This window comes from Labrus bergylta, chromosome 3 (genome assembly GCF_963930695.1).
Source record: "Labrus bergylta chromosome 3, fLabBer1.1, whole genome shotgun sequence".
NCBI classification, from domain to species: domain Eukaryota; kingdom Metazoa; phylum Chordata; class Actinopteri; order Labriformes; family Labridae; genus Labrus; species Labrus bergylta.
The window spans coordinates 35,365,067-35,380,430 of NC_089197.1; the positions used below are offsets into that span (position 1 = coordinate 35,365,067).

A 15,364-nucleotide genomic window follows, 5' to 3' on the forward strand; every position below is an offset into this window, starting at 1 on the left:
GGAAAGAAAAAAGTGAAGCGTTTTGTTATTGGGTTGGTTATTATGTGCCTTTTCACAAGAATAGAGTAAACAAGTGATGTCTTGGTAAATAACAGTGTAGACAGTGACTGAGGAGGACCAGATTAATGGTTTGTAATGACAACAGCCCTGTTAATACACAACTGAAAAATGTTACTTTCTTTTTTACTTTTTTTTTTTTTTAAATAACTTTTATTCACAGCAAAGACAAACATTTTTTTGGAAATGTATTTAAATGGTAAATCAATTTTATGTTCATAATAAAAAATGTCTGTTAATTAACTGTTTATTTAAAAAACCTTTAAAGCTTCAGCAGATAACATGACAATATCGCATTCTCTCTTAAACAAAACTCCCCCAGTACATTTAAGTGTCAAACCCTTTTTTCCATGCATGTTTCTATGCCATAATTTATTGCTGAAAACGTGTATTTTTTTTTGCCATCATTTGTGGCTGAAGTTTATTTTTTTGTGTTAAGTTAAACACAAAATGTATTGAGTTATCTATTAAAGGCTTTATATGTGATGTTTTGATCCAGCAGATGTCGCCCTTGAGCGCCAGCATGAAACCAAAACAACTCTCGCTGCATTGTTGTGTTAGCATGCTAATGCTAGCGATCTTTATTATGCTCGTATCTTTACCTGAAATGAGCGTGATCTAGAAACACAGTTAAGCAGTGAGTACAGTATGTTATTCTTCTTTTCTCTAGTCCCTCAATTAAACAACTTTTATACGTGAGGGGAGGAGTCAGCTGGTCGTCCTGGCGATGTAAACAAACTGAAGATAGGACTCTGAAAACATCACAGACAGTGGGACTCGGGTGTTACACCCATTGTAGACAGTCATGACTCACAGAGTTATTTTCAGAGGAGATATTTGATTTATATTATATTTAAGTGTGAAAAATCACATAAAGCCTTTAAAGTTAGGGCTTGACATGAAATGATGAATGGACCTGAGCTTGTATATTTCTTTTCTAGTCTTCTGACTACTCAAAGCTCTTTTACACTTCAGGTCACACCTACACATTCACACACTGATGGCTGAGGTTGTAAAGTGACCATCAGAAGTAACTCATCCCATTCACACTCCACTGACTAAGCAGCAGGTGCAACTTGGGGTCAAGTTCCCAAGGACACATCGGACATGTAGCTTCAGGAGCTGGGGATTGAACCCTCGACTTTCTGGTTGGTAGAGGACAGACTCTACCCACTGAGCCACAGATGCACAATTGAAAGCTGGCCCATTGACTCTGGGCCAGCTGATTGAATACTCAGGCCAGAGGAAAGACCATCTTAAAAATATAATAGTCACAAATCATTGATAGTTTCACATTGTTTTTCTGTGATCATGTTGTTTGTCAGGATTCTTCTATGAAATGAATATTTATTTCTGCTACAGTGTAAACATTTCAGAAATTCCAGAAAGTGTGTCAAAGTTGACAGACTGCAGGTGCCCTTCCTCACTACACACAGATTGAACACTTAGAAACTGATTGTTGCGCATGTTTTGTCTCATGTACTAGTGTGGAAATTGTTTTTAAACAATTGTTGGAAAATCCGCATTTAAAGAGAAGATTAACAGGATAGGCTAGGGGGGGTTACAGAGAGTATGAAAGCACAAGGGAGAGAAAGTTCCAGCCACTCTGTCCAGACTGCTAGAGTTGGATGGAACACAATGCAGCAATGCAGAAAATGTTGGTTTTTTTGCCAAATGTGCTGATCATTGTTGACATAGACAGACATGTGAGATGAATCAGAAAAAAAGTTTTAAATAAATGACTTGAAAAGCCCCTGGCCCTCTTTAACTAAATGTCAACCAAGACTTAAGATTGCATGAATTCACATTCTAAACAAACTAAACTGCCATTACTAACAATCACTTAACTCTTAGCAGTTCAATCATTAATACATCAAATAAAAACAACAAGTGTACTGCTTCACTGGATTCTCACAGACTCATGAAGGAATAATGAATTAGCCAACAGATTACAATAGGTGACCATTTAAAGTCTGCCTCTTTTCACTACTGCCTCTGGGAATGGTATTTATGGATGCAGAGAGTTTTTTTTTAATCTTGTTTTATATCCGTTAATTATCAATATGCATCATATCATCGATAATATTTCTTGCAAAATAATATGTTTCACAGCATGTCAAAATTCTTAAACTTGAGATTTTATCATTTAACTGTCCTTCTGTGACCAAAGGATATTATTAATTAAATCTTTTTTTTTTACATTCTGCACTCCCTCAGCCCTGGACAAAACCAATCAATGTATCATTAAGGCCTGGGTAGCTCTTTATATGTTTAGTCAATGGAAGGCAAGAGGCACACTGCAGTCTAGAGTCTCTGTTCACAGTGTCACTGAGTGACAGCTTCAGGTTCAGAATGTCTCAGTAGATCTGCGCACTATTTTGTCATGATGGTCATGACTGTACAATATGATTGGTATGGACATTTTAGCAATTGCTGAATGTTGGTGAAGACCGGTCTCTACCCAATTCTTCTCCCTTGGCCAAGAGTTGTACTTCAGGTACTGTAAGAGGAGCAAGTGGCAGACACAGTATTTGTTAATTCTAGGGGCACAGTTAGCAGTATTTGACCAATCACAAACAAGAACAAGTCTGCCACCAGCAGACTGTCATATTCAAAAAAACTTAGAGCAAACTATGACATCATTTAAAGTCCAATCAAGGTACCAAGGTATTGAACCCTGTTCAGAAGTGAACCCCGTTCCTAGTACTGACAACCCAGAATGAACCATGAGGTTAACTGAGTGAGTGAGTGAGTGAGTGAGTGAGTGAGTGAGTGAGTGAGTGAGTGAGCGAGAGAGAGAGAGAGCAAGAGAGTGAGCGAGTGAGCGAGTGAGCGAGTGAGTGAGCGAGAGAGAGAGAGAGAGAGAGAGTGAGAGAGTGAGCGAGTGAGAGAGTGAGCGAGTGAGTGAGCGAGCGAGAGAGTGAGTGTTGTATGTTCACATTCGAGCTTGTTCTCCATATTTAACTTTTTTTTTTGACTTTTGATTGTTTTTTTATTTTATACCATCTGAACTTTTCTCACTGAACTCTTAAAAAATAATAAATAATTGTTTTCGATTAATCTGCAAATTCTTCTCTGTGCCTTATTGTGAGCGTACAGCTCCAAAGCCCCAGTCACCCATACACTTAGAATATCATTATAGTTCCATTTGCATCTACGTGAAAAAAGAAGCTTAGGGTAATGAATATGAATAGAACAGCAAATATGCAGTTTAGCTCCACAGCAGCTTACAGCATGACAGCCTAACATCTTAAACTTCTCCACTTTTTTTCAGCCCTCTGATCTCTTATTTTCGCTCATTCCTGGGTCTTTGTCTCCCTTCTCCTCTCTTCTAAACCTTTTCTTAATATGTTGCTGTTTCTGCTTGATAAGTGGCTTAGGGGAAAATGGAGGAACAATTTACTTTTAAACTGCCAGAATTAAGTTCATGTCTAACTTAAAAAATAAATCTGTCCTTCTATCAACCTTTTCAGATTTCCTCATAGCATAACTGTCTCTGCCCACTTACTCCCCTACTTTACATTATTTGCATTTTTCAACCAATAGACTGTGTGCACAGATCTGTCTGTCTAACTATCAGCTAAGGACCATAATGTGCTGCACTCCTCTCCCAAACCCACTCTTGTCAGTGCCAATGTTCAAATGTGGGAGCACTGCTTGTAGAAATAATCATCATGGCAAGGCCGGTAAAGGCTAACCTCTAAGGTCCCTAAGTCCCTCTTTGCAGTCTCAAACTCACTGGCACTGACTGTTATTTTCTTTGCATATATTCAGCTTGCTAATACTCTCTTTGTTTAACAATAAGGCAGACACTCATGTTTTGTTTAAGGCAAAGTAAAGAGTGATTGAGTGGTGGCAGTTAACAGGTAGAGACTCCCATAGAGGTGAGTATTTAAGCAGATGCTTAGGATCATTACTTTAAGAACTACAATGGAACCAGCAGGATAAGCAGTTCTTCTGTGTTTTCCTCATAATAACACAATAACACACAAGATTAACTGAGTTGTATGTAAGCACAATTAGCATTCTTTCATTTCAGTGCTGGTCGATAAGCCAGAGTGGTCTGATTGTCCCTTGCTTATGCACATGTATGTGTTTAGGAAGAATGGCTTTGGAACAGTGGATTTGGATACTCTCTGCTGCTGTCTCACAGCATACAGAATACTGCAGCCAAGATGGATAATTATTTATTCAACAAATGTAGACATACCCAAGCACACATGTTCATTGACTTTTGGAATAAGCTTAATTTTAGTGAAATTTAGACTGCAGATTTAATAGTGAATTTGTTAAGCAAAAAAAAATGAGTTTGTTGATATGTGAAATCAGATATGTTGACTATTATTGTAAAAGCACAACATTAAGTTTGCGAACAAAAACAGAAAAAAACATGTAGCTGTTTGTTCTGCAGCAGATTGCTTTAATAAATTATTTTTATAGACCGCATGCTAAAGCATGCCTAGGCACACATGCACACCCACACCCACACCCACACACACACACACACACACATCCAAAATTTTTATATAAGCGAAAATATTACCGTCAGCACATTCATCGGTCTCCTGCAAATCTGAGCAAAATTTCTTGTTCTAGTCCAAGCACTTAAATACAACACATGCACAATTCATAAATGACAGGGGAGAGACAGGAGTAGCCACAAGGGAGAGTACAAAAATCTGTTTAGAATTGAATCATCATAAATCTTAAGTGTAATCGTGTTTGATTCAATGGAAAGTTTTAAACTGCCATGTTATATAATGTTAGTATTTGGAAATCCAGGATACACTGATCCAGACTAGTTGGATAAGAAGTGCATTCCTATTATATAGTCGTATATATTAACACTGATTATTACACAGCTGTGTTAAATTCTTGATTCTGATTGGCCAATTACACATAGCCAAGGTCTGCTATTCCTTTATATAGATCACTGTTGTTAAGAACAACAAATTGTTATTGGAAAAGCAAACGATAGAATGCAGAACAGATTTGTATTATATCAATGGGTGGAAAGAAGTCTAGTGAACTTGATGTAGTGTTTTGACTTTGGTAAAGGAAGAAAGAAGAGGATGTAAAAGCTATCACAGAGACATCTACAAAACTGAAGACAGCACGTGTAGTAAACACATAATGGAAACTGTTATGGGATGTGGGGGAGTTTGGAGATGGCTGAATTGAAAATGTTGACAGACTCCAACATGAGGAGGCAGGTTCTGCACTGATTTATGTTCACTTTGTCACTATTTCACTGTGAGTGGAATTGTTCAGTTTTGCTCATTTATGAAGGCTGTCTTGTATTTGATTAATTGTGTATCACGTTTTTACATATATGGTAAATGGACTGGAGCTTATAAAGCTCTTTTCTAGTCTTCAGATTACTCAAAGCTCTTTTACACTGCCTGTCACACCTATATATTCACACACTGATGGTATTGATCACTATGTAGTATCATCCATCAGAAGTAACTAATTCATTCATACACCGCCACTGAAGCAGAGGGAGCAATTCAGGGTTAAGTGTCTTGCCCAAGGACACATCTGACATGCTTCTCAGCTGGGGATCGAACCCTCGACCTTCTGAGAGACGACAACTCTACCAACTGAGCCACAGCCGCCCCCATATACTCAAGGACTACAGATGGAATCTAGCTAATCAGTTAAATCTGGTGCAATGCATTTTATCTCATTAATGGAGATTATTGTATATTTTGTACATGGTCCCTGACTAATACCATTTTCACACTAGTAGAAATCTACTGAAAAACTGAAGAGCTGTATGTGTGAACGCAGACGGCCAAATTTGTCACTCGGACTTCACCCGGAGTTTCTCCGGCCAGACCCCTTGTATATTTTCCGCAGCAAGTCCAAGTGAGCTGATGTGAGAACGACGCAGGATATTCTCCGGAGAATTCACCTTGAGCCAATAGAGGGGGAGTGATGTTACTGTTATTGCTCCACAGTGAATAGAGTGTCTGCACGTGACCACTACGATCTCCGTGCTCTAATTAAACGTCTGCATTCTGTTTTCTGTTGGTCAGTATGTTGTTCTCCTCTCTTTTGTGGATGTTGTCATTCCATTGGATTACACATAGCATTGATATAAAGACAAATATTCTCATTATAACGTCGTGTAGCATACTCTGTTGCTACAGCCGCTACTTCCGCGTTGTTTATTTACGTCACGTCTTACCTCAGGAGACCCCCCCCTCTGACAGGGATAGTCTCTCTCTCTCTCTCTCTCTCTCTCTCTCTCTCTCTATATATATATATATACAGTATATGTATATACAGTATGTATATGAGATTTTTTCAAATTGGAAAAAGTTGAGGAAAGAGTTGAGGAAAGAGTTGTGTCTGCGTTGAGACTCAGACTTATGTCAGAGTCAGATTATGAATTTTTGGTAAAGAAATAAGTGTGCACATTATATGCACATTGTGTGTACCTGCAGTCCTGGCGTGGGTTAGGCACATATCCTGGGTATGATCCTTCAGTGATGTCACGGCACATTTTGCTGTCTCTATCAGAAGGCAGCAAGGTCCCAGCGCGCACCATCAGACCGAGACAGTGGTCAAATGTGTTCCTCTCCTCTGCACCATCTTCTGTGAAGAAACAGTGGCCTAGAGTGTCATAGCCCACCACATCCTTTACCTGTAAGGCAGCACACAAACTTTAGACAGGCAGTACACCTTCAGAGACATTCTTATCTAAGGAAAGAAAATGGGTGTATTTCCAGGATGTCAAAGTATTAACATGATTGTTTAATAACAACTATTGATCAATAAAAACATCATTAAAGGGATACTTCACCCGTTGAAACATGAATCTGTATTGACATTGGGTCATATATGTAGTAGAAATGTGAAATACATTTTGAAGTTGGTGCCTTCTTGGCTAAGAAAAGGCAGAAAGTGTCTTTTTGAATCATGTGGATGAAACCACACCAAATCCCAGAATGCACAGCACCGCAGGCCACTCCCACTAAGGTCCTCTACAGACATATTTACCAGAATTGATCTTGTAAATTCCTTTCAGAAAACAGACTCTATGTCTGTGTCCATAGGCAAACAGTGAGCGCACCGACACTACCAGTCCGCTCCAGCTCGAGCCGGCCCTGGTCTGTAGCTTCAGTGGTCGAACATATGAGGAACTAGCATTGTAGTTTCACCCCGCTAACCACAACAACTTCCAGTGATGCAAAATGACGGTATTTGCGTCACTGGAAGCTCCTTTTCAGACTTAGAAATACAAAGATTTCCCATCTCAGGGGAAAATGAGGGCGGGATGCACGACCATTCAAAAATGATACAAAGATTAATGCAAATGGGTGAAGTATCCCTTTAAAAATTCTATGCTTACCAGAAGTCCATTGGAGCCATGGATGGTTACACAGCGGGAAAAGGTGTGGTGGATAGATAAATCCCTGACGGAGGTTGGAGGGTCATAGCCTCCCCTATCGTCTACATCTCCATTCATATGGAAATGAACTGGATAGTGTCCCATTGTCTGCTGGCCCATATGCTGCATCTCCACTCCAGAAATATGAACTGACCTGAAGCCTCGCTCCACCTGATATTGACAGGAAATACTTTTCAGAGGGGAGGAAGTCTGCAAGGAAGGTGTACCGTATTTTCCGCACTATAAGGCGCACTTAAAAGCCTTTAATTTTCTCAAAAAACGACAGTGCGCCTTATAATCCGGAGCGCCTTATATATGGATCAATTGGTTAATTGGTTGATCCATACTGGTTGTACACGGTGCTCAGCGACACTGACTCGGATAATGACGAGAGGGAGCCGGGCATGTTGGATGCCGTACTCGCCCAACTGTTCAATTCGGACACTGAAGAAGAAGAATTCGAGGGATTCGTGGACGGGGAATGAACTGAAAAAGTGAGCTTTACGTGTTATACGTAACTGAACAATGTTGAGTTATGCACTAACGTTTGAATTAGCGGTATCAGACTGTGTTTCTTTTACGTGTTTACAACTGAACAAGGCTGGGAGATATTGTGAATATGCACATTAACGTTTGAACAACGTTGAGTTATTGTGAATGCACTACGTATAAAACTACGTTTTGAGAGTTAAGAGAAACATCAAAGAAATAATTTATTATTTGGGGAAATCGTCTTATGTACTTTTGTTTTTGTAGTTTTATACGTTACGTTTTATACGTATTTATATTTATATATTCACAATATCTCCCAGCCTTGTTCAGTTGTAAACACGTTCTATTCTATGCCTCTTATAATCCGGTGCGCCCTATATATGAAAACAGTTTTAAAATAGGCCATTCATTGAAGGTGCGCTTTATAATCCGGTGCGCCTTATAGTGCGGAAAATACGGTAAGTAATGATAGAGATAACAAAAACATGAGTATGGAGAGATTGGAATAAACAAAAAGGCTTTCAGACCCTGCTGTTTTTTAAAAATTATTTAACAATACAATTTATAACAGAGATTGCTTCTCTCAGCACATGGCTGGCTGATACTAATGGAAATGCTAGTAATTGACACAACAGTATAAAGTATAAAGTGTCGAAGCAGGAGAATGTTCTGAGGCGATCATTTTGAAGGGCTTTACTGAAAATCGTACTGAGGCTTTCATTTCCCAGTGTTTCCTTGCTTGTACATGTTATACACACACCCATGTATGAGAAAAATGTGACATGAGCCTGTGATGGAAATTATAATAGGATATGATAGCATGCCCGGGGAGAGAGAGACAACAAGGCAGCATAAAAATAACCAAAACCGGTCTCAGTTGTCTTCTTCTCTTGACACGCATGCAGGCTCAGACATAGATTATGGGTTTTGTTTGGGGTTGTACCTGTTCTGTTTTTAGTTTTAATCATACACCTGTGGTTACTTTTGATTTGATCAACATTCTTTGTGTGCTAAGATTGTCACAGCACATTCAGGGTCATGGCAAACCTTTTCATTCAGACAGGAGACACATCTCAGTACCTAATGGTATTTTTGAAAGCTATAATGCTGACCTGGAGTTGAAACCATTTTGTCAACTGCTAATATCAAAACACTAACTGTCAAGGTCAAAACAGCAGTCAGAAAAGAAACACAGCAATGGTTTAAACCTGGTGGAAAAGTGTTCGTATGTAATTCACCTGGCAGTTGACAAGCTTTTACCTTCAAATGTCCTCCAAAAGTGTCAAAGTGGAAGAACTTGCAGGCTTCGTTGGCATAGCAACTGGGCTCCATCTCACCGCAGATCAGTATGTTACGACTCAGTAAACCCACCTCCGCCCTCATATCCACGCCGTCCACCTCCTGGCCAATGTGAACAAACTGGGCCTTACCTGCACTCACACACACACAAACAAAAAAACACACCATATTCCTGATCAAACATTAAACATTAAAACAATATATAGAGAATGAGTTGTCCTGAATAGCTGTCTGTAGATCACTGTTTGTACAGTCGGCATGCAGATTATTTGTGGAGGATGATCTGTTTTCAGAGGTTGACTTAAATCCCATGATAAATAAAAAAACGTAGAGATGCAGCATGGTTTAGCAAGGTACATAAATATAAGGATAAAAATAGAATCGTGATATATGCTTCACCACTACTTAAGGGCTGTGGTACATTCCACAACAGTTATGTTCTGAACTCATCATCATTAATCTCATTTAGAACTGAAGTTCAACATGTTTAACAGTTATGGAGTCAAAATGAGAATCAAACCTGACTCATACGTCTCTCAGCTATCTCCAAACTCTTCCCATTACCAAGAAAAACAACACACCCCGGTTAGGGCATAACCCTTGTGGCTTGGCAGTTGACTTGATAATCCTTGCAAATACAGGAACGCTGCTATAAAGTGGCACGCAGGCAGGAATTAATGAAATGGATCAAAGTCAAGAGTAAGTGATAAAACCTCCGAGCAGCAGAATGGGGCTAAACAAAAATAGGATTTTCTCTCTGGGAAGACAGAACTCCAAGACGTGAAGAGTCAAACAAACGACAGAGAAGGACGGGCAGAGGTATCTCACAATACAACGGGACAGAAATGCCAGAGATTTAAATATATCCCAGGCTCTAAGTCTTCATTCTAAACAGAGGAAATGCAAAGTTGACCCTTTTTTGTGTGCAAATCATTGTCAGAAAGCGAAAGCTGTAAAAGGACACACCCGGCTACGAATGCAATGATGGGCTTTACAAAAAAAACAAAAAACATGTCTTATCACGATTGTTTGGAAGTACTTTTCAAGGCAGCGGTTAATTCAAAACCTTATACAGGAAAGGTTCATATAAATGGAGAGATACATTACAAACAGGCAGGTAACAGCTTTTGTCAACATATGTGTAAAACCATGTAAGTGGAGCCTTCAACCTTTTAAAGGGCACTGTAGAGTTCTTTGAAATTACGCTACTTGGTACAAGTTGAACTGGATTGATAGTACAGAATGTTTTCACAGCTACATTGTAACCTGTCAGTTTAGCCCTGCATGAAAAAAAAAACAAGTGTAACAATGGTTTTCTTACCTTGAACCTTGACCTGGTTGGATGTGCAGGTAGAGCAAGGTAACAGGGTGAACTCTTCAGTCTGATGCATGGAGTAGTCAGTACTGGCCACCACCACCCGATCATTGGATCCCCAGCCCTCTGGTTTGTCAGCGAGCTCCAGAATGCTGCTATTGGACGATATGCCGATAGAAATGGAGACCTGCGGACGAACTATGAGGGGCGTAGAGTCAGAGCTTGCAGGATATAGCAAAGCTGCTACAAAGCAAATAAAAATCCATGGCTAAAATTCTAATGCTACAAAATGTAATCATAAATTCAATCAATCAAAGGAATCAGTCAATGTGAAGAAAGGCTGTTTCAGGACGATGCTTTTCATTGTGTTGTGAGACACTGGACCTGTGACTGCATTGACAGGCATAAAAAACAACAACTTTTTAAATCATCAGTGGTATTCCTGTCTGTATCCTTAATGGTGTTATCATAAAGAGACATCAGCATTAAGTATTATTTATTTCACTGAGGTACCTTGCTGAACTTGCTTGAGATTTTGCTAATTTATAATAGAGCATGTTCTTCTTTTGGATGTTTTAAGGAGTTTTAAGGAGTTTTAAGAACTATGCAAACACCTTGTCGCTCATATTTCAGGCTTGCTTTACTTTTCTTTTCTGCATCACATTAAGTGTGTTTAAGCAATATTGCCTGGAAATCTTCTGTAAGGCATTCAGAGTACGTCGATCTGATTCTAAACTAACTTCCAAAGTTGGCTTGTCTTAATGGAAGAGGAGTGGTGGTACTCTGAGCTTCTTCTGGACATCTGACTTCCTCACACAGTTGTTATTGAGACACTACCAAGAAACAAAAAACTCTTTGTATCAACAATCCAATGTTAGGAAAAAAATGCTGACACAGCAAGAAAGCTTGATATTGTGATCCAGAATATTCAGACAAGTATAAACTAAATTTATGCCAAAATGTCAAGCTCTTGAGTTGTTACCAAAGGCTGATTGAATTACAGAAAACAACACAATCTTCTGCTGTGGTATTTCTGAGTAGTCAGATTTGGTTTCTTTGACTGAAGGAGAGGATTTGTGTTTTATCCATGTGCACTTTATGTTAATAGCTGTGATTCTCAAAGCAAGTCACTGGTTAACTGGTGCTATACCTTACACGTGCAGACTTCAAATACCCCCAACCCACCTTCCTCCACAAGGCACAAACACAAGCAAATGTGGTGTGCTCTGTATACATCTCAGAATCATGCAAACACTCCTATGCACTCACCACATAACACAAAGCAACACACACAGACATGGACACACAAGCCCTGACAGAGGTCCTCAACAGCTTCTTCTTTTTGGAAAGGTGCCTGTAACATTGGCTGTTGTGTGGTCGTGTTTCCCTGCACTAAGATGCTGGCTCCATGCATTCCAATCATAACTGTCTCCATGCACGCAAACAACACAAGCACAAGCACAAGCACACCTCCACTGGAACACTGCCAGTGTCTGCATATAGGAGACATTATCAATCCTTTACATTCCCTTCTTTTCAAGTAAAGGCATTTAAGTGAAGAATTTAATGGATTCATTCATGCATACCAGACACTGACAGTGTGTGATTAATGTACCCAGTTTTCCACAGAGGAAGCGAACCCTGTAGTTTTGACAGATGCCATGAGCCTGGTCTTTGTTGAGGCAGACAAAGCCGTAGTCCTTGTGCTTCTTGTAGATCACATCTCCTGTCTGGTCGGATGGTGTGCCATCATAGGTTGCAGCCTTGACAAGGGAAAAAGGGAATGTCAAATAAAAGGATGGTACTCCATACTTACAACTAAAAGTACTTTCAAAAGACCAAAGCAATATGTTTTGATATGTGACCAAGGAACATTTAGAAGTTTGATGAAATATTTTGTCCTGAGAGTGAGACAGAGAGGTGTCTAGTCACTTGGCAGGAGTGCAACTCAAAACAAAGCATTATGAGATTTTGCCCACCTCTTATTTGTCCAGGGCTGCCCCGGACAAATCAGGCCCTAAACAGTATTGTTAAATTTCAATGAGTTTTTATGTAAAATTATAAAATATCTTGGTTGCTTGTGGCAGCTCTTTCAGTTTTGTCCTCACTGTGTGTGCTTGGTGACTTAGTTCATCAGCTGTTTGTTTTATTAAATTGCTTTAAAACATAACTCAATTTGTAATGCATTTTCAATCCCAACCTGTTTTTACAGCAGCTGAGCTGTATGAGTAAAAAGGTTGATGTAATTTTCTTGGCTAAAGAAAACGATCAAAACCAACATGGTATTTTTATTATTTCAATAAACAGCACTTAAACTAAACAACAACACAAGTTGACATTAAACTGTCAATTTGCAGGATGAGTGTGTGAATGTCACAGAGCGAGCTGAGACTGAGCAGGAATAGATTGATCATGGAGGCATCATCTCTCTGAAGATAAATAAATCACTGTCACATTTTCATTTGATTTGAAAACTTCAACTTTAAAGCCAGCCACTGCCATTACAATTTACAGCATGGGCTTCTTAAGACAGGGAAATAATAAAATCACATCAGTATTCACAGGCCTGAGCAGATGTTTCAATAATATTAAATAGAATGTGTAAAGCTCCTTTCAAGGGACCCGAGAGAATGCTTAACATACAGTAGTTCAAATGCCAGAAGCATTGCATTAAATGTCGACTTTTCAAATGATCCTCTCTCTAGTTAAGTATTTCTATCTTCCTTACTTCTACAGAAGAGGTAGAAGATAAACATCTCATTTATTTATCTCACAAAGGGGAACGGGACATGCTTCACACATACACAGGCTGAAAAGTAGCCATGTTGGAAATGCTGACTGACAAACTTTCGGTGAACCTCACCAGGCAGCAGCCCACATTTCTTAACTATGATTGGTAGTTTCTTTGCCTAAATTCACCATTTAGGATGTGTTACAACTGACAGCTTGTAGTTTTCAGTGTGCAGATGTTTGTTTGCAATTTTTTTTATATTTGAAAATTGTGACTTTGGACATACATTGTGTTTAGTCCTTGAGGAAGTCATTTTAAAGGATGTAAATGTTGTTATTATCTTGTGTTACTCAAAAATCAATGTGATTAGTGCAGACAGAAGGGCAAGACACTTAACCCTGAATTGCTCCCTCTGCTTCAGTGGTGGTGTATGAATGGGATTAATTACTTCTGATGGATGATACTACATAGTGATCACTACCATCAGTGTGTGAATGTGTAGGTTTGACATGTGGTGTAAAAGCACCTTGAGTAGTTGGAAGACTAGAAAAGTGCTATATAAGATCAAGTCCATTTACCATTTACCATCTCAAGATGACACTGGAGGAACTGCAGTCTTCTGCACTTCTTAAATCTCAACACAGCTACTTTCTGTAAACCAAACCATCACTGTGAATATATATATATGTATTATTTAATTTAAATGATCAACATACGCACACTTATTTATGTAAATACTGTAATTGACATCTTAATTGACCCATCCGTCACATAACTGCATTTTACTTATCATGTTACTTCAGCATCTTTTGCACTATTCACCACTGAATTCCAATTCCTTGTGTGTGTAAGCATACCTGTCCAATAAATCTGATTCTGATTTAATGGCTTCAATTTTCAACACCTGATGTTGCCACTTGACTTAAAAGCATTTAGGGTCTAACATACCTGAGCATGTCACTGTATGAGTGTGTGTGTGTGTGTGTGTGTGTGTTTCTCTTCATGATGGGTATGGCAGGAGAAGAGAGCAAGCAGTTGTAATCCATGGCAGATGGTGTTTCCAGAGACAAATTACATTTAATTACATGTATTTTCATCATGTTTACAAATCTAATGTGTCAAAGACTTAAGACTCCAAAGTGTGAATAATCTGGTTTTTCTTAGCATTTGTTTTCCCTGTGAATCATTTATCAAAATGATCTTGTTGTTTTGCCAGCCCTAATTAAAATATATTTGTCATAAACTACATTGGTGGTGGAGAAACAGCATATGAATGTGTGTAACTGTGCACCCTCACAAACATGCAGTGTGTGTGTCCTATGAAGTAGGAAAAGATTAACCTGGATGTCCAGCGGCCCACTACACAGTCGGTTTGGATAGGCCTTTAGCAGGTCAGAAAGTTTCTCCCAGTCACCAGATCCCCTCTCGTCATCCCTGTCAAACCATTCTGTCCATTCTGCCTCTGTTGGACACACACACACGCACACACACACGCACACACACACACACACACACACACACACACACACACACACACACACACACACACACACACACACACACACACACACACACACACACACACACACACACACACACACACACACACACACACACGCCAGTAGCTCAGTTCACAGTTCAGTGGTCTGACAGCCAAGCAAAGAAATTAGACTAATCGATGTGTCAGGGTTTTGGCTTGGAGTCCACTTAGGCTGTCAGAGAACATTTGTAGCAGTCATTGAAGGGCTCTCTCTCCTCTCCTTTTGTCCTAGCTACCACTTGGTGTGTGTGTGTGTGTGTGTGTGTGTGTGTGTGTGTGTGCGTTTTTCAGCCTGAGGATTAGGGGTTTGTCTTCATGCAGTTCACTCTATGTTCTATAATATTTATGGTAACATTACATGTGGAATGCTACATATGATGCATGAGGCCCCGTGTCCACCTAGAATTGTTTTCTGAGTGCCGGCATCTTAATACAATACTCAATTTTATACTTGTAAGGTGCAATAACATCCAAGGGTCCTAAGACTGCACTTTGATTTCTTAATAGTTATTTTATCTAACACTTCCTAAC

The 15,364-nt window shown here is 39.3% G+C and overlaps 1 protein-coding gene across 1 annotated transcript in view; it reads right to left on the bottom strand.

Moving 5' to 3' along the window:
• The window catches only part of cemip (cell migration inducing hyaluronidase 1), an 82,416-nt gene that overhangs the window by 21,814 nt on the left and 45,238 nt on the right, over positions 1–15,364 (bottom strand). Inside the window, exons 9-14 of the mRNA XM_020641427.3 lie at positions 14,634–14,755; positions 12,178–12,325; positions 10,569–10,760; positions 9,209–9,378; positions 7,418–7,627; positions 6,504–6,709 (exon numbers count right to left, since the gene is read on the bottom strand). Of these exons, the coding sequence (XP_020497083.1) occupies positions 6,504–6,709; positions 7,418–7,627; positions 9,209–9,378; positions 10,569–10,760; positions 12,178–12,325; positions 14,634–14,755 (1,048 nt within the window). The remainder of the gene's footprint in view (positions 1–6,503; positions 6,710–7,417; positions 7,628–9,208; positions 9,379–10,568; positions 10,761–12,177; positions 12,326–14,633; positions 14,756–15,364) is intronic.